General features: G+C 34.8%; 1 protein-coding gene across 14 annotated transcripts in view; it reads left to right on the forward strand.

Moving 5' to 3' along the window:
* Nucleotides 1-21,326, forward strand: part of PDS5B (PDS5 cohesin associated factor B) — a 189,252-nt gene that overhangs the window by 87,099 nt on the left and 80,827 nt on the right. For all 14 annotated transcript variants that reach the window (XR_010150640.1, XM_016925149.4, XM_016925151.4 and 11 more), the window contains 6 exons: nucleotides 2,322-2,437; nucleotides 5,303-5,397; nucleotides 10,355-10,500; nucleotides 13,615-13,766; nucleotides 14,934-15,047; nucleotides 20,685-20,766. Coding sequence is in view for 13 of the 14 variants with exons in the window: in XM_016925149.4 (XP_016780638.2) it covers nucleotides 2,322-2,437; nucleotides 5,303-5,397; nucleotides 10,355-10,500; nucleotides 13,615-13,766; nucleotides 14,934-15,047; nucleotides 20,685-20,766 (705 nt within the window). In the remaining variant the exon portion in view is untranslated. The remainder of the gene's footprint in view (nucleotides 1-2,321; nucleotides 2,438-5,302; nucleotides 5,398-10,354; nucleotides 10,501-13,614; nucleotides 13,767-14,933; nucleotides 15,048-20,684; nucleotides 20,767-21,326) is intronic.

Below are 21,326 nucleotides of genomic sequence, written 5' to 3' on the forward strand. Positions count from 1 at the left end.
AGGTGCCTAGCAGATAGTAACTGTTTAATAAATGATTAGCAAGATGGTATTTTCCTCCAGACATTTTCCAGATAAATTCTAGGATTTGACTAACTTTTGAAGTCTTAGCTGTACATCAAGCTTATGTTTTCAAGGCACAGTTTATAGTAGTTCCTTTGACCACTGAGGCCATAAAAGTAGTTTAGAGTTTTTTATCCACATAGTGTGAAATGCTTTCCCTTTATGCATATTATCTCATGTTGCCTATGTTGAAAGTTTGTTTGCTTTTTATATAGTTCTGTGAATTTTTTATTTTTTTGAGACAGGATTTTTTTTTGTTTTGTTGCCCAGGCTGGAGTGCAGTGGTGTGATCTTGGCTCACTGCAACCTGTGCCTCTCGGGATCAAGCTACTCTTCCACCTCAGCCTCCCAAGTAGCTGGGACTACAGGCGTGTGCCACCACCCCTGCTAATTTTTGTATTTTTTGGTAGAGACAGGGTTTCACCATGTTGGCCAGGCTGATTTCAAACTCCTGACCTCAAGTAATCCACCTGCCTCGGCCTCCCAAAGTGTTGGCATTACAGGCATAAACCACCACCCCCGACCGAGTGAAATTTTTTGGTAGCATGTTCCTAACTGTTTTGACATTAAATTATGCTGTAAAATTGAGCAGAATTGGAGAATATAGTTTTCTTTTTCAAATCATTACAATAAGATTAAGTAAAGCTGGTTATAATTATTAATCTTTGTGGACCCAGAAAAGTTCTTAAATGATGTCTGTGTCTAAAAATTTTGATTTTCTTTCAAAAACAAAACAGTCCACATTGGTAATGTGAACACCCCAAGTAGCCAGTAAATAAGTATGCTTCTTATATTCTGGAGTAGTTTTTGGTATATTTCTCAAATGAGCCATTCAATTAACTGGCCTTCCTTTCCCCTTTTTAATGTGGTTAGTGATTTGGGTGAGGCAGCAGGTAGCCACACCTCTAATTATTTGTTGGTTTATATGATTTTCTGAACTAAAAATATTGAGTAAATGCTATGCATGTTCCTACACACTATGAGAAATATAAAAATAAGGAAATTATCATCCCTGCTTTCAGCAAACTTAACATCTAGTATGAGAGGAAGAGGAAAAAAAATCCAGATCTAATATGAGGCCAGATATTATAAGTGTCATAAGAGATACAAACAGCGTACAATTGAAGCAAAGGAAACAGCATGCAGAAGCATATAGAGGTAGGAAGGTTCCGGGTGAATTTGTGGAACACAAAGAATTATAATTGGAAGATAGCATAAAGTAAGTTTAAATCACTCCTGGCTGCATATTAGAATCTTTGCTTGTTAAGCCTTAAAGAAATAGCTGTCCAGGCACTAAACCAGACTAGCTGATTCCGAGTTTTGGGGAATAGAGGTTTTTTTTTGTTGTTGTTGTTCTTCTTCTTTTAATTTTTTTTTTTTAAGTTTTAAGATGATTCTAATGTACAGCCAGGCTTGAGATATAATTACTTAGATGAATAAAGAAAGAAATAATAGAGATGAGTTAGGTCATATTGTCGGGGCTCTTGTCATGGCAGGTTGTGGCATTGGTTTAAAATTTAAAAACAATTTGTGTAGTGACATTTCCATAGCACCTTAAATATCAGTGCCTTTTGATATACCCAATTCCCACACTTTATGTTCAAGTCTAGTATTGTGACTGGCTCATTCACTTATCCATTGAGTCATTTGTTGGAAGTGCCAAAATCAATAGTAAAATTGAGTTCACATCCTTAGGGTGCCCCCAATATAATATATAAAACAAATTTGAGTTTTCACAGGTTTAAGGCCTCTCTTTACTGTTCAGCTCCTTTTAGAAATCTGGTCTGTGTAGATGAAGTGTCTTACTGGGAGACTGTAGCACATACTAATAGAGCTAAAAAGTTTATTCACACAGAGTTTTCTGTTTTCTGTAGGCCTGGCCTCTGTCAGTGTCTGTTCTGAAAAACCACACATAGTTTTTCAAGGGTCCTGGGTAGGTTTTATAAGAGTTCATTTTTTATTTTAACTCTGAATAGAAATAAACTTTAATTGTAGGAGGGGCCTCTAACATTGGAACAAACTTTAAAGATGTATTTTCATGAAAGGTACTTCTTTAATGGAATTTGAGATAATTAGAGCATTTATGATGACATTTAATTTTGTGAAAAGTATAGTGAGCATTTTTATGTAATTTTTCACTTAGAGTTCATGAAAGATTTTCTGTGGAATTGGAGCATCAGGGAAATGATGGCAAAGAATGGGCAGCCTTATTCTGAATATCTACTGCATGGTTTTAAAGCTGTGATTGTGTTTTATTTTAGAGCAATGATAATGAGGAGCGCCTACAAGTTGTTAAACTACTGGCAAAAATGTTTGGGGCAAAGGATTCAGAATTGGCTTCTCAAAACAAGCCACTTTGGCAGTGCTACTTGGGCAGGTATATGATTTTGGTTTCCCATTTAAAAGTAATACATTATTCTACTGACCGTTTTTTTAAGAAACATTATCCACATTTAAACTGTGTTCTCTGGAATCATAAAAATGAAGGATTTTTTATGTTGAAAGTTTTGAAAGTTGTTAATGACTGGCTATATTTATATTTACTCTTTTTAGTCTTTATCCTCAGTAATTTTTAAAAGATAATACATTTTAAAGCTATCTCTTATGGTATTATGACCATGAAGTTAATAATATTACTTTAAGGCAGTGATTAATTCCAACTGAAAATACGTCTTTGGGAGATATAGCCTCTCTACAAATTAATTACAATTAATTAGGTTGTTTGGAGATATTGACAGGATGAGAGTATTCACAGAGTGAATAAAGAAATGACTATTTATATTTCTCTTCCTAACTTCTTTCTGTATTACTCAGTTAAAGGAAATGATGGCCTGGATTCCTTGCATGGTTTGAATGATGCATAAAATCCTTGAAATGGTTGCAGAATTTTGAGTGTGTTTGTGTATGTCACTTTTCTGTGAGAGGTATTCATCCCTGACCTTGAAATATTAAAAGCCCGACAAGTGCCTTGGCCGAAACCTGCTTTGACTCGGAAAAAAAGAGAATTTTTCCCCTCAAATTATTCTCATAACAAATAATGCAGTTAAGTCATAAACAAACAAGATCTGGCCGGGCGCGGTGGCTCATGCCTGTAATCCTAGCACTTCGGGAGGCCGAGGCGGGTGGATCACAAGGTCAGGAGATCGAGACCATCCTGGCTAACACGGTGAAACCCAGTCTCTATTAAAAATACAAAAAATTAGCCAGGCGTGGTGGCAGGCACCTGTAGTCCCAGCTACATGGGAGGCTGAGGCAGGAGGATGGCCTGAACCTGGGAGGTGGAGCTTGCAGTGAGCTGAGATGGCGCCACTGCATTCCAGCCTGGGCAACAGAGCGAGACTCTGTCTCCAAAAAAAAAAAAAAAAAAGATTTAAAGGCCCTGATTTTATATTCTTTGTGTTGAAATATTTGCAATGGTATGACCACTTTCTTTACATTTTAATGAAAACTGTCGGTGATTACTGTAAATTTAATATTTTGGTCTCATTTTTCTGATTTGTTAAAAGAGGATATAAGTTGTGATAAGTGTTTGTTAAGCTTCAGATCTCCAGTCTGATTTCTTGATTCTTATTTAGCTCAATAATTATATTCAGTGAGTCAAGTTAAGCCAACTTTTTTCTTTTAAATACAATGGAAAGTTTTTAGACAGGGAAGAATATCAGTTTAAATTATGCAACTTAATTTAAAGTTTAATATTTTAAAACAAAAATACTTTTACTGTATATGTATTTATTATATCTTTAAATTAAGACTTGGATTAGTCGGGATGTATTTTATTGGTTTTTAGCTGGAGAAATCCTAATGTAAATGTATATGTCACCTTTCTATTATGTTGTAATTTTTCCTTTTAATATTAACAACATAAAACTTACACAGTATTAAATAATACCAACTTTAAGGAGTTAGTATTTTAAAAGACATCTTAGTATATTTATTTTTAATTGTTGTAAGGTGCATGTTTACCTGAGAAATGGTAACGTATATAGGATTGAGTACCTGAATTCAAAACACTCAGGAAGCTGTATGGGACCAGAGGCTAGATTTTACAACTTTTGGGAGGGGAGGTATACTTCATAGAGCATATGCTTTTTTTTTTCTAATTTTTATGAGTAATTTGGTGCTGGTTTTGAAGACTTTTTCCCACTCCTTTATAATGCTAACTTTAGTTTCTTAGGTGTTGAATGATGTAAGATTTGGGAGCCTTTTGATTTCATAGAATTAAGACATATGAAAATATCGAATGGAAAAGTCTTGGCTTCACTTTAATGTTCTTGATACTTAATTTTTTAAAATTACTATTTTACATTCTGTGATAAAGTAATGTATACAGACGGAACATCAGTGGTTGAGAGACAGCTAAACATCATGTGCTTCCTGATGGAAGAACACAGTGCCATCTATGGTATTTTGGTAGTCTGGCAAAAAAAAAAAATTGACCCAAATATAATCAAGTTTTTAGATCTAACTACCAGTTTACAGGATTTAGAAGAGAGAGGAGCCTGTTAATTCACATCAGAATGACACAATTAGCAAAATCTAAATTATGGAATAAAACCATACACATACACAGCAGTTGCTCTAGCAAATTACAGGAAAAAGAGTTGGAGGGAAAACAAAAGATTTGAGGCTTAAGTGACATATCAACCAAAGAATTTTAACTTTTTAGGGATACATACATATTTACAGATGTAATGTAAAAAGTGGCCTTGCCGTTAGTGGCAATGTAATAATGGTGATGATTAATTGGATACTAGTAATTTGGGTACACTTTTAGATTCATGTAATATACTGTAGGGTTTAGTGTGAGATCTGCCATACATTAGTGAATGCCCTATATTTAAAAGGGAATACTTTAGGGAAAGTTTTCTTTCAAACATAGTTTGGGATTTATGATGTTTCTATGAACTATATATGCACGCTTGCATAAATAGATGTATTTGAGAGTATAACGTTGATAGGAATTTTTTGGTCATTCTTATATTTGAGCCAAATGTATATGGTTTATTCAGGTTCCTTAAAATCACATAGTTCTCACAGGAGATTGCCCTAGTTTGTATAGAGTTTCCAGAGCATTCAGACATACATGTGTATCAGAAACTTTGTAAAATGGTTTGGTTCTACTTTGCATTTTCCTTCATAAACTGTTTTTTCTTTAATTAGATAAATGTAAATTGGGTACAGATTTAACACATGTCTGTTTCTCTTATTTTAAAGATCACTCTGTGCTTTTATATTTTATCAGGTTTAATGATATCCATGTACCAATCCGCCTGGAATGTGTGAAATTTGCTAGCCATTGTCTCATGAACCATCCTGATTTAGCAAAGGACTTAACAGGTACTATATATATGTAACAGCAAATATTCTTACATGCTCTTCAGTGGAAAAAAATAAGTTTCATAGGGGGAAAAAAATCCCTTTTTTAGGGGGTGGTAGGTGAAGTCTTGTTTTAGTTTAAGGTCATGGAAGTTGTTCTCTGAAGCTAGATTTTTTTTTTTTTTTTTTTTAAATAGAGACAAGGTCTCGCTATGTTGCCCAAGCTTGCCTAGAACTCCTGAACTCAAGCTGTCCTTCTGCCTTCGTTAAATTAGTTTACCATGACTCACCTAAGTTCTTAAAATATTGAAGAACATTAGTCTTATAATCTAGTCAAAGTCAAGACCTGTTCAAATCCAAATGTCTAAAATAAGTTTAGAATTGTCCTTAAACTAAGAAACTAGTAATTGTTCCTGGAGACAGACATTTTCATAGATGCTTCCAACCTATGTAGGAACTATGCTGTAGAAATTCTAGCTCCAGGCCGAGCACAGGCCAAGGTGGGCAGATGACCTGAGGTCAGGAGATCAAGACCATGCTGACCAATATGAAACCCCGTCTCTACTAAAAATACAAAAATTAGCTGGGTGTGATGGCATGCGCCTATAATCCCAGCTACTCAGGAGGCTGAGGCAGGAGAATTGCTTGAACCTAGGAGGCAGAGGTTGCAGTGAGCTGAGATTGTGCCATTGCACTCCAGCCTGGTCAACAAGAGCGAAACTCTTTATCTCAAAAAAAAAAAAATAATAAAAATAAATAAATAAAACAGCAGATATTTTACCAGTTTCATCCTTTTTGGGAGACATCCCACTTGGAGCTTTCTGATTTCCTACTCACATTTGCAGTGCTTAGACTGCTTGCTCTGAGCTTCTGCTCTACAGCATTGACCTTAGGGCCATCCATTCTTCCTCCCATCTTTGCTCTCCCCTTCCATCCTCCTCCCTTCTTTTTCCCTCCTTTCCTCTTCGTCTGTGTGTGTGTGTGTGTGTGTGTGCGCGCGTGTGTGTGTGTGTCTGTCTGTTTCTACACCTCCCCTTTCTCCTTCCCTTTTTCTCTGGATGTTCCTTTTTCTTTAGCATCCTTTTCTTGTGTTGCTAATGCAGTATTTTCTCTGAGAGTGTCAATGGTAGTTTTTTGGGGAATTTTTCTTTTTCTTCCAAAATGTCTGTATCTGCTATTTGTTTTTTTCACCTTATATTTGCTTTTGTCTTTTTTTCCATGTTAAAGGCTTTCCTCAAATGATTGGCAATCCGAGGCCGTCTGCTCATGATTAAGAGTGGGGGGGCTAAATCAAAAGCTGTTTGGAAAGCCCTGAGTATATGCTTTCCTCAGATGATTGGCAATCTGTGGCTATCTGCTCATGATTAAGAGTGGGGGGCTGAATAAAAAGTTGTAAACTATTTGGAACACTCTGAGTACATGGTTGGGTCTGTCAACTCTGAACTTCACTTTTGGGTGATCAGAGTGAGTTGTTTGTTGGGGAGCCCTTAGTTTAGATACTTCCTCTTCATCCTGTCAAATTTCTAATAGAAGAGTATCTTATCTAGAAGTTAAAGGTGAGTTACTAATGTGTTTGGGAAAAGAATGATGGGTTTCTGCATTCACATTTCAGATTAGTTGTCACATAATCCCCTTTTGGGTATGGTATCCATGCCCTCAACCGTTTGGGGTCCCCCAGTTTAGAGCTACTGTTTTATATTTTTATTATAGTATTTATCTCCAGACTTCTTTTGGTGTGGAATAGGGGCAATCTCCTTGATGGATTTCTCAAACAGCCTTCACCCAGTCCTTCCTTCTCTTTCTTGTTTTAAGATCCAGAAGTTCTTGTTGCTAGTTCCTATGCCTTTTGAAGAGTGTAGTGTATATTGAGTTGGTTGCTTAGTTGTGATTTTTAAATTGTTTTTTAAGAGACAGGGTCTTACTCTGTTGCCCAGGCTGATTTTGAGTTTTTTTATTGAAATATTTAAATCATGTTTTTCAGTTATTAAGTAAAACCAGACCCCTGCTTTTTTGCTGTTGATAATGTGTAGCAGTGTGCACCATTTTGATTTGTACATGGCTAAATATAATTTCTCTTTCATTGAATTTGCTGTCATGTTAGGTTACATAGGCCGCAAAGGATTTATACTGACTGAGTAGGAGAGAGGCAGTGCTGGAAATATCCTGCCAATGTATACGTTTCCTTCTTAGGCTCATATTGGCTTCCCATCTCCTGTTTCCCAGTAGCCTTAGAGTCAGTCATTTCTTGCTTTTTAACTTCTACTCACTGTTGTTACAGATGAGGGCTTGCGGTATCTCATTCTATAGAAGATTCTTTCTTTCTCCCCTACCTGAAATATGATGGCAGGTTTCGGAGGTTTTCACTGCTAGATAAAGTGATAAAAGTATAAGAGTAATAAAGCAATCCTTGTTTTTGTTTGAAAGAGTGAGGCTTGAGGCTGGGCACGGTGGCTCACGCCTGTAATCCCTGCACTTTGGGAGGCTGAGGCGGGCAGATCGCTTGAGGTCAGGAGTTTGAGACCAGCCCAGCCAACATGGTGAAACCCCACCTCTACTAAAAAATACAAAAATTAGCCGGGTGTGGTGGTGCACGCCTGTAATCGCAGCTACCCGGGAGGCTGAGACAGGAGAATTGCTTGAACCTGGGAGGCGGAGGTTGCAGTGAGCCGAGAGATCGCGCCACTGCACCCCAGCCTGGGCGATAGAGCAAGACTCGTCTCAAAAAAAAAAAAAAAAAGTGAGGCTTTGATTTTTTTTTTTTTAGTAGTTTCAATCACATCTTCAATTATTTTCTTTTAAACCCCATATACCCTGTTCCATTTTACGTTTCTCCAGCTTCATTCCTGACTAGCAGGATCATTTCACTTTATCCATGTGAACCTTATACTGTAGTGCTTCTCAACCTTATCAGACCCAGTACCTCCCTTTTTAAGCAAATAATTTGTAATTCTCCCTTTGAGATCCTTAAATAAAATGAATAGATAAAGCAATCCACTTAAAAAGTTAAAAAATTAATTGCCCTATTTGTAATATACAGGAGAAACAAAAGGGAAGTCATTTATAATAAAGTAGTATATATTGTAATATTTAAATGTTTGGATATGACATACAGAGATAACATGCCTCCACAAGTTTCTCACTTAATTGTTCTCTGCCACAGGGGGATATGGAAAGCTCTGTGAATCCTAATTGATAAGGTATTTGGATGACTACCTGAACAGCTAACTCAGATTTATCTATATTTTAGAGAAAATATCAGAGTCTGTTCTACAGTTTCTTTTTTTAACTTAAAAAAAGAAGTGTAATTAGCTTAAAATGTACAGATCCTGAGTGTTCAGTTTGATATTTGAAGAGAGTGAATTTCCATGATGCCAAAAAGTCCCCCTATATCCCCTTCCAGTTAGTTCTCTCACCATTTTCTGGTTTCTATTTCTGTAGGTTAGTTTTGCCTGTTTCTGAATTTCATATATGTTGAGTCATACAATGTGTACTATTCTTTTTGAGGGTGGGGAATGGAGAGAGATCTGGCTGCTTTCACATAACATGTTTTTGAAATTTATCCTGTTTTGTTAATTTATTCTTTATTATTATTCCGTTGTATGAATATACCATAATTTGTTTACCCACTTCTTCTTTTGATGGTTATCTGAGTTGTTTCTGATTTGGGGCTATTAATAGTGATTACTGTGAATAGTCTTATACAAGTATTTCTGTGGGCTTATGTTCTTATTTCTTTTTGAAAACAGTAATTGCTGGTCATAGTGTAGATACATGTTTAACTTTATAAGAGACAGTGAAAACAGTCTTCATATTAGTTATACTGTTTTACATTTGTACCAGCAATGAATGAGAGTTCCAGTCATTTAGCGTCCTTGACAACATTTTGTGTTTTCAGTCTTTTTGTTTTTAACCATTCTTACAGGTTCTTCAACTATTTTAAATGTTTTCAGTGTTCTTTCTGGAAATAAGCTTGTGTATTGTTTTCTTTCCCATTTGGGTTTCATCCTTTTCCTTTGTCCTGTGACATTTACTTGTTGTCCATCTGCCAAAATTTTGTTGACACATCTCTCGCTGTGATCTCTTGTTGTGATCTCTTCTCTTGTTATTTGTCCCTTTTAAAAAACTTTTTTTTTTTTTTGAGACAGTCTCGCCCTGTCACCCAGACTGGAGTACAGTGGCACGATCTCAGCTCACAGCAACCTCCGCCTCCTGGGTTCAAGCGATTCTCCTGCCTCAGCCTCCCGAGTAGCTGGGACTACAGCTGTGTGCCACCACACTTGGCTAATTTTTTTGTATTTTTAGTAGAGACGAGGTTTCACCGTGTTGGCCAGGCTGGTCTCCTGGCCTCAAGTGATCCACCTACCTCATCCTCCCAAAGTGCTGGGATTACAGCTGTGAGCTACCATGCCTGGCCTTTAAAATTTTTTTTTTTTTTTTTGAGATGGAGCTCTGCCCTTGTTGCCCAGGCTGAAGTGCAATGGTGCGATCTCCGCTCACCGCAGCCTCTCCCTCCCGGGTTCAAGTGATTCTCCTGTCTCAGCCTCCCAAGTAGCTGGGATCACAGGCATGTGCCACCACCCCTGGATAATTTTGTATTTTTAATAGAGAAGGGGCTTCTCCGTGTTGGTCAGGCTGGTCTCGAACTCCTGACCTCAAGTGATCTGCCCGCCTCGGCCTCCCAAAGTGCTGGGATTACAGGCGTGAGCCACCACACCTGGCCAGGTTAGTGAATTCTTAATCAAGTTCCCAATCTACCAAATGGAGAGGAGGCTGTTATTACTCAATTGGATGTCACGGCTCTTTTTTGACTGAAGAACTAATCTTCTTTCTTCCTTCCCTTTCTTTCTGGGCTCTTAATTTTCTTGAAACTTCTATGTAGGTATTGTTTTGCTACGGCTTATTTTCAAGGGTATCATGCAGTGTTTTAAAAATATTTTAGTTATTAAAATTTCCACTGTAATAAAATGTTATCTTTCAGAGTATCTTAAAGTGAGGTCACATGACCCTGAGGAAGCTATTAGACATGATGTTATTGTGTCAATAGTTACAGCTGCTAAAAAGGATATTCTTCTGGTCAATGATCACTTACTTAATTTTGTGAGAGAGAGAACATTAGACAAACGAGTAAGTATGAATAAATATTACTAAGTTTTCATTTTTAATACTTGAAGTTTAACAATATTTGAAAATATATTTAAATATATATATTTAAATTAGCCTTTTTTGGGGGTATGGAGGCATTTTAATATTTAAAATTACCTTTATGAGGTTTTACTTTCTGTTACATTAAATTGTATCAGTTTTTCTTCATTAAAGATATTTGTTCTAATCCTGAAGATAAGACAGCTCTTAATGGTAGTCAATGTTTATCCTGTATACCAATGTTAATGATAAGGGACTTTTGTAAAGGCCTGAGATACAACTTCTCTTATGTTGTTGACTCTTCTTTTTCTTTCTCCTTTCAGGGCTGTTGTTATATGGGTATGAATTGGTAGTTGTCTAGCTGGTTGTATTATAATCAACATGGAATAGAAAATGAAAGATGTTTTCAACTTAGCAAAGCTAAACCCGATAGAGCACCATGCTTCTAGCCTATTTTCTGTGTCCTCAAGCCAGCTTTTTTTGAATGAGTACCCACTAGCTCCACTCATTAATCAGTGAACTTGAGAGGACTGTATCTTGTTATGTTTGTGTTTCATACTGCATGGAATATATTAGGCACTCAGGAAATACTTTAATGAATGTTCATTCTGTTCCCCTCCTGATTGCCATAATGGCATCTAAGCCTCATTTGGGCATAAGAGTAATTTTGGTGAAGGATGAGACTTTTTGACTTATTTAAGTGCTAATTATCAAAGAAAGTGGGAGGCCTGCCTATTGGTTGTTGGAATATCTTTGACTAGGTAAATTCTTTAAAACTTTGTAGGCCAGGCGCAGTAGCTCACATCTGTAATCCCAGCACTTTGGGAGGCTGAGACGGGTAGATCATGAGGTCAGGAGATCAAGACCATTCTGGCTAACACGGCGAAATCCCGTCTCTACTAAAAATACAAAAATTTAGCTGGCTGTGGTGGCGGGTGCCTGTAGTCCCAGCTACTCGGGAGGCTGAGGCAGGAGAATGGCGTGAACCTGGGAGGCAGAGCTTTCAGTGAGCTGAGATTGTGCCACTGCACTGCAGCCTGGGTGACAGAGTGAGACTCCGTCTCAAAAAAAACATCGTAACGGGTTGATCATGCCATCTCCCTTGTTTAATACTCTCGTTGATAATGCTGGTTGTGCGTGGAGGATAAATGGGCAAGAAGCACATGGTTTTCCCTTCAAATCTATAGGTATCCAGAACAATTTACTTTAACCGATAAATTTAGACTAATCTTTATTGAATATTTCGTTGTGGTATTAATTAGTGAAAAGGGCCAAAAGGCATGAAGAGGGAAAGGATATTTGCATTGTTCATAGGATAGTAGCCTTCTAAATACCTTTTTTCTCAGCTAGACTTAGAATTTGAGCTGTTTTTGTGTATTGTTGGGATCATAATGTATATTTTTGATCATCATGTTATGTTGTGTGGTTGCTTGGTTCATTCATATAAAAATTGAGCACTGAAAAATAATTGACTATATACATGTTCTTGGTAATATTAGAATATGATGTATCTTTAAATTCTCTTTGAAGAAGAGGGAATTAAGAGTTAGATACAACATAGGGAGTTAGAGATACAAACTTTTTATAAACAAATTGAAGTCTTATTTATTTTTTGAGACAAAGTCTCCCTTTGTCACCCAGGCTGGAGTGCAGTGGTGCCATCACGGCTCATTGCATCCTTGACCTGGGTTCCAACAGTCCTCCCACCTCAGCCTCCTGAGTAGGTGGGACTACAGGCACATCCCACTATGCCTGGCCAATTTTTTTTTTTTATTAGAGACAGGGTCTCACTATGTTGCCTAGGCTGGTCTCGAATTCCTGGTCTCAAGCCATCCTCCCACCTCGGCCTCCCAAAGTGTTAGGATTACAGGCATGAGCCACCATGACTGGCCTGAAATTTTATAAGACCTGTAGAAGTCTTTTATTTCAATATGTAGTTGGTGGATGAATGAGATAAGAACTATTCTTAATATACTGTAATTAAGTGAAAGAAAAACCAAGGGAATAATTTGTTGCTATGAATGACAGACCATAGCAAAAGAAAAAGGACCACGAAGGAAAAAATTAATAATCTCTGCAGATTCATGATGTTTTCAACATTACCAGCTTCCTTTTGATTACAGTGCTGTGTTTATGTAAAATTAAAGAATGAACTTATTCTAAGATAATTAATGCCAGATGCACTGTAACAAATATACACTTGTTTAAAAAAAAGTTGAATACATTTCCCTTATACTTCAACTCAGTCCCAGATGTACAGAATGGACCACTGATAAGTATTTTTACATTCAGCATTTGATAAAGCCAATATCATATATGCCTTTAATACATCTTAATTACTATTATTTGTAATAGTGTAAGTATGCTCAATATAGACCACAATTTAGAAAAAAATTATGAGGGATGGGTCCCAGTTTATCCATTTAATTCTGTCTTTGTCTTTTAATGTTTGGTTTCTTGAGCTGGCTGCAGTGGCTCACGCCTGTAATCCCAGCACTTTAGGAGGCTGAGGTGGGAAGATTGCTTGAGGCCAGGAGTTCGAGACCAGCCTTGGCAACATAGACCCTGTTTCTACAAAAAACAAAAATAAAAAATTAGCTAGGTGTGGCATTGTATGCCTGTAGTCCCAGCTACTCTGGAGGCTGAGGTGGGAGGATTACTTGAGCCCAGTTGTTCGAGGCTTTGGTGAGCTGTGATTGCACCACTTCACTCCAACTTGGGCAACAGAGATCCTGTCTCTAAAAATGCATGAACAAAAATTTTGGTAGCTTGTTTTTCCTCACCAATTTTAAGTCACAGTATGTAGAGTATGATTAGCTTTTGTTTTCAGGCATAGATGATAGGTTTAAGACATTAAAGCATTAAAGTTCTTTACACATGTTGATTTTTCTCCCATACTTTACATGGTAGAAATATTTATGTGATAGTTGTGTGTTTTTTTTTTAATAAATGTAGTAATTATAAATTGATATTTAGTATCTGAGACTTAAAAAAATGTATAAAGGGAAGGAAAACACAAAACTAGGAAACTAGACTTTCCTTAATTTATGTAATGGAAGCCTTTTTACATTATAAATAAAACTTTTTGTTTTTAAGTGGAGAGTACGCAAAGAAGCCATGATGGGACTTGCCCAAATTTATAAGAAATATGCTTTACAATCAGCAGCTGGAAAAGATGCTGCAAAACAGATAGCATGGATCAAAGACAAATTGCTACATATATATTATCAAAATAGTATTGATGATCGGTAAGTTAAGGACACTATAAATATTTGGTGACTTTGAATGTTATATAACTTGATTTATTGTTTTATGCAAACTATTTTCTTTATGACCTTACACTCCTTCCTCAGTTTTTAGTACAAGGTAATGGTAGTGAGTGACTGGGCTCATTCCCACCCAAGCCATAAATGAAGCAGTAATGTACATATAACTTTAGGGATGGGTACAGGTTTTACGTTCCATTTTCGTATACTGTATTTGAACAGTAATATCTAAAAATAGGTATGTGTATAGTTATAATTTTAGTTCATAGGTAATTGTGTTACAAGGATCTTCATTAATTTTTTCAAAGAAAACTTTAAAAACCTGTTGAATTTTACACATTTAAAAACAATTTCTATTGAAGGCTAAAAAACAGTTTATAAATTTATATAAAAAACACATTATCTGAATATAATCTTAATATTTTTTCCATTCCAGGCTAAGATTAGATCTTGTATGGACTGCAGTCATTTATTAGTTAATAGAGCTCTAAATCCTGCTTATAGTCTGAAATGATTTGATAGGTTATTAGTGGAGACCAAATGATTTTGCCTGTAGCAGATCAGAATGAGAAAATTAAGAAGCAGGTCACACTAAAATTTTAAGAGGCGTGGATACTAAAAACTGGATTATCTATGAAACTTTATAGTTGTTTTTATAAAATTGAAGTTGTACTTTTTGAGGGTATGGCATCAGTGCACAAAGAATTACATTATGATTTTGTAGGACTTTTTTTAGTACTTTTAGCCAGGTCTGTTTTCATGATGATGCCTATGAAAATGCAAAAGAATCTTAAGAGTTTCTTTAGTTTTGACTTAGAAATTTAGAACTTGGCATTTGAAAGGACCTGGCATATTTTAAAACTCTGTATTATACAGATAAAGAAAAAATCCCTGGTACATAATGTGCCCAACATCCTGAAGATGGTAGTTGTCTTAGCTGGGTGTAGGGCTGTTTTCAGTACATCCAGCTAAATCCTGTTTTGGTCCCCTTCTATCTACAGATAGAAGGTTTTGATTTGGAAATCTCATTTCCACTCAGAGCGGCAGGAACTTCTTTAATATATGTTCTTTACATAGTTTTAGAATTTTATATACAACTTTAGAACATTAGAAAAAAATCAATACAATGCCTTCTCTGCTTTTTTGTAGACTACTTGTTGAACGGATCTTTGCTCAATACATGGTTCCTCACAATTTAGAAACTACAGAACGGATGAAATGCTTATATTACTTGTATGCCACACTGGATTTAAATGCTGTGAAGTATGTTTCAAATATCAAATTCTGTTCTTTTCATCCTTTGCAATATATTGGATTTTATGGAAAAGAAACTACAAACACCTGTATTTTAAAATGTAATCTATGTAGTGTAAACGTTGTTTAAAGGGTTATGTCGTAGTACTTGGCTATTTTTTCAGAAAGTACCACTTTAAACATGAGACTAAGCCATTACAAGCAATTGAAAAATAGAGCTGATTGGCATGAAATCTTTTAGGATTTGAGTTTTCTATTCATATTGTTGGTGTCTCAAGAAACGTTGATGTACCTATTCTTTTTTATTTGTTTTCCTTAAGGCATTAGAAACATTCATATTATGAAAATACTACCTTTTTATTCTCACTTGGTGTACTGATGTGCATTACGGTGGAGAGCAGTAGGCTGCAAATTTTGTGCTGCATAGCCTGAGCAGCACCGTGTTATAGTTTGACATAAGAGTAAGCACAAATATATTTTTATTACTGCATGTCATTCAGAAAGTACTTTTGGGTGTTTAGGTAAGGTGGCATTGGTGTGTTAGACATGGAAAAGACATTGCTAGTCTAATTGAATCATACTAAGGGTTAGGAAATTGAAGTCTTAGAGATTTGCTTTACGTTTTAGGAAATGTAGACCCTGAGTATTCCAGCAAATGTAGTTTACAAATATTAAGGGTTAAATGTTGAGAAATTTGAGAGATCTAAGGGGCTGTATGTAATTTTCATTTGTACCACTGTTTAATGAGACTTTTAACTTCATTTCTTCCATGGAAATAATTATATTTTCTGTTTATGTTTTATACAGAAATAGTGAGGACAAGGTTGTAGAGGGGAGAAATACACATTTTTTTTCCCTACCTGCTGTATTTCAGGCACTGGAATTTGTATTATGTATAACTGCTTTTGTGCTACAGTGGAAAAGTAGGTTGCAAAGAGATCTGATTGCCCACAAAGCTTAAAATATTTACTGTCCGGCCTTTTACAGAAAAAGCTTGGCAACCCTGGTTTAAGTGATATTTTTCCTGTTTTACATATGATGAAGTAAATCACACAAATGTTAAGTTCCACAGAATCACACAAGGAATAAGAGGGAGCCAGGATTCGCACTCAGTCCTGCTTGGTTCCAAAGCTTGTTCTTTTTCCACTACACGTAGTAAAATACATTACTCTCATATTTACTTTTATTACTTGTAAACTCTTCTCTGGAATTGAAATACATCCAAAAATTGTTGGTTTGTCATAGCCTAATTGGTGGCTCTTTTTCTCATGGCAAAATTAATTGATGGCCTCTTAAATTGGATGAAATATGGTATTTATATCATATTTGAAACTACCTACTGGAAATCATAGTAAATCTAGACTTCTCTACTCAGCCCAACTATCATTCAAGAGTAAAAATGAAATGTCACTTTTAAGCAAAAATGAAGAATTTGCCAGTCCTACTTGAAAAAATTACTAAAGAATAAGCTTATTTTGGTAAGAAAGGAAATCAAATCTACAAAGAAGTAATAAGATTCAAGAATTTGAAACACTTCTATAAATATAAATAATAAAGGACTGTAAAAACAGTAATAATACAGTTTTATTTGCAAGGGGTGGGAGTGTGGATTAAAAAGTAGGTAGCATGTAGGCCAATATTTAGCCAGTACCATACACCACTGCAGTACTATGTGAGATTTCCTGAGTGTCCCTGGAATCCTCCTTCCTATGGTCCTACCATGCCCGGGCAGGGCTGGAATGTCTCCAGTACCTTCTTGCACTGCCCATGATTCTGACTGGTTGATGCCTGATGCCTTTGTGAAAAATTTTGACTGCAGGTGGGTCCTATCAGATAACAGCATGTAAGGTAATAGGTAAGTAATGAGTATGAAGGTGTTCCAAGGTTCTTTTGTCATGTTAGTGAGGGCAGACATGTTGACTAACTATGTTATAAGTGGGCATTTAACAGTCACCTCTGAAAGCAGTTAAAATGTATAGCTTCCAAACACAGAGGAACAAAAAATAATTAATGAAAACTTTTATACCAGAAACAAAATAGAAAACAAGAAAAATAACAATAAATACACAAAGTATAGTTGTTATAAAACTAAACATGTCAGATATCACTCATCACTTAAATGATAAGTATATTTGATTGAATTCAAAAGTGAAACAGTGTCATTCACAAGAGATATATTGAAAAATAATGCCATTGAAAAGTTAAAAGTAAATTCCAATCTGGACCAGTACTCAAAAGGAAAGGCTTTGATTCTACAAAAATGGTTGGTGAATGAATGGATATTTATTTGTTTTAAGATAAAATATTTAGGGTACATATATATCATTTTTTAGATGATTTTCACTTTAACCAGCTTTTTGTAATTAGCTGACCAACTATTATACTTACCAGTATTTTAGTACTTTATATTTATCTGTGGTTGTTTTCTCCAAAATCCATTACCTTTTTAATTATGTAATAATAAATCACGTATATATGTTATGAAGCATAGTAATAAAGTAAAAATACCTATGAATCTATTACCCAACTTGTAAACTTTTCTCCCATTCATCTTCCTCCCAGAGGTAACCTCTACCCTTGTTTCTTGTTTCCTTTAAAAATTTTTTTTAACATATACATGTATATGTATGTGTATGTATGTGTATCCCTCAGTAATATATTTTTGCTTTTGAACTTTATGAAAGAAACAATTGTGTATACAGTGTTGTGTGTCTTTTTTTCTATTCTATTTCCAAGATTCAGTCGTAATATTATACATAGCTGTACCTCATTCATTTCACTGTGCTATAGAATTGCACTATGTCATTAATCCATAATTTTATTCCATTATTTTGGTATCAGAAATTTGAGTCAATGCAGAAAATGGATGTCTGTATTACTTCCTTTTTTATTTTTTTACTATTTCAAATAGTGCTGCTGTAAATACTTTTCAATTTAATATACACATGCAAGAGTTTCTCTGAGGTACGAATATGAATTATTCTCAAATTTAGCTACTTATTGAACTCACCCTGGAAGGTTTAAACAATTGACAACTAAGTCCCTCCTTCAGAGATAGTTACTTCATTTGTCCGGAGTGTAGTCTGGGCATTCTGATTTTTAGAAAAGCCTTTCAGGAGATTTTAATGGGCAACCAAGGTTCATAATCACTAGTATGTAGCTAGGAGTGGAGTTTCTATGTGCCTTTTCATCATTGTAAACTAGTGTCAAATTGTTTTCCAACATGATTATACTAGTTTATACTCCTACCAGTGGTTTATGGATTTCTACATCCTCCTGTGTATTATCAGACATGTAAATTTTTCCTAATCTTATGAGTATCAAATTTTCTTATCTTTAATTTTCCTGAATGCAGGTAATATTGATCTTTTATAGTTTTATGGTCCATTAATGTTCTGATTTCACCACACTCCCCACTACTACGTATTGCAACACCTGTTCCTCTTTATTCATTTAAATTACATTCTAGTCCTGAAGTCATTTGAATATATGACTTTGACTTAATTTGAAAGGGACTTAAAAATAGCTGCTTGTCAGGCATGTTCCTGGTAAGAACTTATTTGGTTAGAATTCCTCTTATTTGTTGAAAGAGCCATATATTTTATTCTCTGACTACTTTTCTTTGGGGAAGACAAAGTATTTCTTAGATTTCAGACTTTTTATGTGAATCAGTTTTTGAATAAGCTCCTAAGTAAACTAAATATCTTGATTATTGAAAAAGAGAACAGTGTGTACTTCCACCTCTCACAAGTTCCCCAGAACTCCTATTAGCGACAGTAGTAGAAGATGGTATTGGGGTCTTTGTTGTGATCTTCTCTTTTATTAAACAAGTTTGCGTCCAGATAGTTGTTTTTTTTTTTTTTTTTTTTTTTTGAGATAGAGTCCGATGGGTGACTTGTCAGTTGGGAGCTAAAGGTTGGAGGACAGGTCCTCTTCAACATTTGGACAGGCCACTGACTAAAACCTGATGGTAGCTGTCTTTTTCTTTGAGTTGCTGCAAACTTGTGGTTTGGTAACAGGGAGATTTGTGGGAACTAACTGTCTATTTAAAATGTCAGGTAACAAATGTAAGAATATCCAGGCTGTAACTGGAGTTTTTACATTTGCTTAGCAACAGAACTGCAATTCAGACTAATATTAAATAGAGGTTTTTCCTATTGTAATACTGCTTCTCCTAGTATAACTTTTTTCCCTTTTTTAGAGAATTATTTATAAAGGCAATAAACAGGCACAGATTGCCTTGCTGGTTAATACAATTTTATTAAAATACTTGAAAGGATAGTTCCTATAAACATGTTATAATACAAGTTCTTAGAGATGGTCACTTTTTTATTTAAGCTATAGCCATAACAGTTTATAATGGGCTTTAAAATAGCTTGACATTTCATCTTTAATGAGTAATTTCCCTTTTATTTTAAGTGAAAGTAAGCTTCAAAATCTAGGCCTTTCAGAAGTTAGAATGATTGAGTGTATAGGAAAGAGAGAATACATTGACTTTGGAGTTCAGAAGTAATTTTACAAATGACTACCCCGTTTCTTTGAAAATTATTTTAATCTTACAACTCTTGTTAGATTTTTAGTCCTCTGGAGTATGAACATTTTGCTTTCAATGTTTATATTCTTGAACTGTGCTTATGAAAATTTATACAACTTAGTAACTTTAAATTAGTAAAGTATAGCTATTTAAAATATAACTTCTAAGATGAAAATGTCCTGATAATGTTGCTTTTGCCAGTACCATTTTGACGGGACTACTATAAAGGAATTCAGGTGTCCAAAATTTGAACTGGTTTATCTCCTTTAAAAAATCCAAAGGCATTTTTCAAACATATTGTTAAAGGGCAGAATTAAAATATTAAACGATGTTCTTTGTCTATTAAAAGAAAAAGTTTCTTATATGCCTCTGTGTTACTGCTTTTTGGCAGTGCTTCATATGTATGGTAATAGAGGTTAATAGAAGTGTAGAATAATTGAAAACAAACTGATGAAAAGTTTTCCTTGTTTTTGGAGATTTCCTTAAAAATTTTTAATTGTGTGGCTCTAATCTGTAACCAGGTGTTTCATTAATTATTCTCTATATGTTAATATTATTTATATATTATAATATATTAAACGATATTATAATACAATATTGTTGCTTATATATCGAGTACCTGTATGATTTTTTTAGATTTAAATTTCTGCCTGAGAACAATACAGCTATTAAGAGAACATCAGAGTTTTTGACATATAAAAATATTCACTTATAAATAATTCCGGACTGTTTACAATTTAAATAAGATTCGTCTTAAGAAAAAGTATCCCCATTCTCTCATAACTAATTCTTCTTTTTATGTTTTTGATTCCATTTCATCCTTCCTGCTACAACACCTTACGCTGTCAGTTATTCCTTTATTTCTCAAATTTATAATTTCTCCAGTTAATTCCTACCCTAATTCGACCACTGATTATTTCTTTTGATCTTGCTGTGTTATATTTGATTCCATTCTTTCCCTCTACACATTATCAGTTGCTTAGTCCTGTGAATTTCATCTCATCTCTTGTCATCTCCTTTTATAATTTGAACCTTAAATTATATAGTAGTAATATTCTAGAAAGATTTTTATTCTGTTTTGTTATTTAAATGTGTATGTTTGTGTTTTTCAGAGCATTGAATGAAATGTGGAAATGTCAAAATCTGCTCCGACATCAAGTAAAGGATTTGCTTGACTTGATTAAGCAACCCAAAGTAAGTAAGAATTTTTTCCTTCAATGTTTTTTAAAACACATGTATTTTAATTACTATTTACCATTGCTGCTATGTGTTAAACAATTCTTTCTGTTTGCAGAAGTTCTGATTGTAGAAGTTAGGATTCTTTGCTTAGAAAACTCTGAATTTTTAAGAAACTTATTAGATAGAAAGTGATAAATGTTTATATCTGCAAAAGGTAATACCCAACATTACAGAGAGTGTGGGTCTATGTACTCAAAGTTTTTTGGTAGCTTTAAAATAAAGATGTAACAATAACTCAGCATTATTGAAAGCATAGAAAATTGAAAGAAATTACACTTTATGTTGCCACTCTAAGATGTTCCCTACTTTTTTGTATATGCTTGTGGTTTTAGAAAGTTTCAGTAATTATGTAATTATAGTTAGGTATCTTGATGTTTTTACTTAATATTTATGGAGATTTTAATGTACTACCTAGTATTTATAATGTAATGATGGTATTCATCCATTGGATGTATCATATTTTATCTTTTATCAATCATTTAGAATGATTCTAGGGTTTTTTTTTTTTCATTGAA

The sequence above is a fragment of the Pan troglodytes genome, chromosome 14, assembly GCF_028858775.2.
Source record: "Pan troglodytes isolate AG18354 chromosome 14, NHGRI_mPanTro3-v2.0_pri, whole genome shotgun sequence".
Lineage (NCBI taxonomy): Eukaryota > Metazoa > Chordata > Mammalia > Primates > Hominidae > Pan > Pan troglodytes.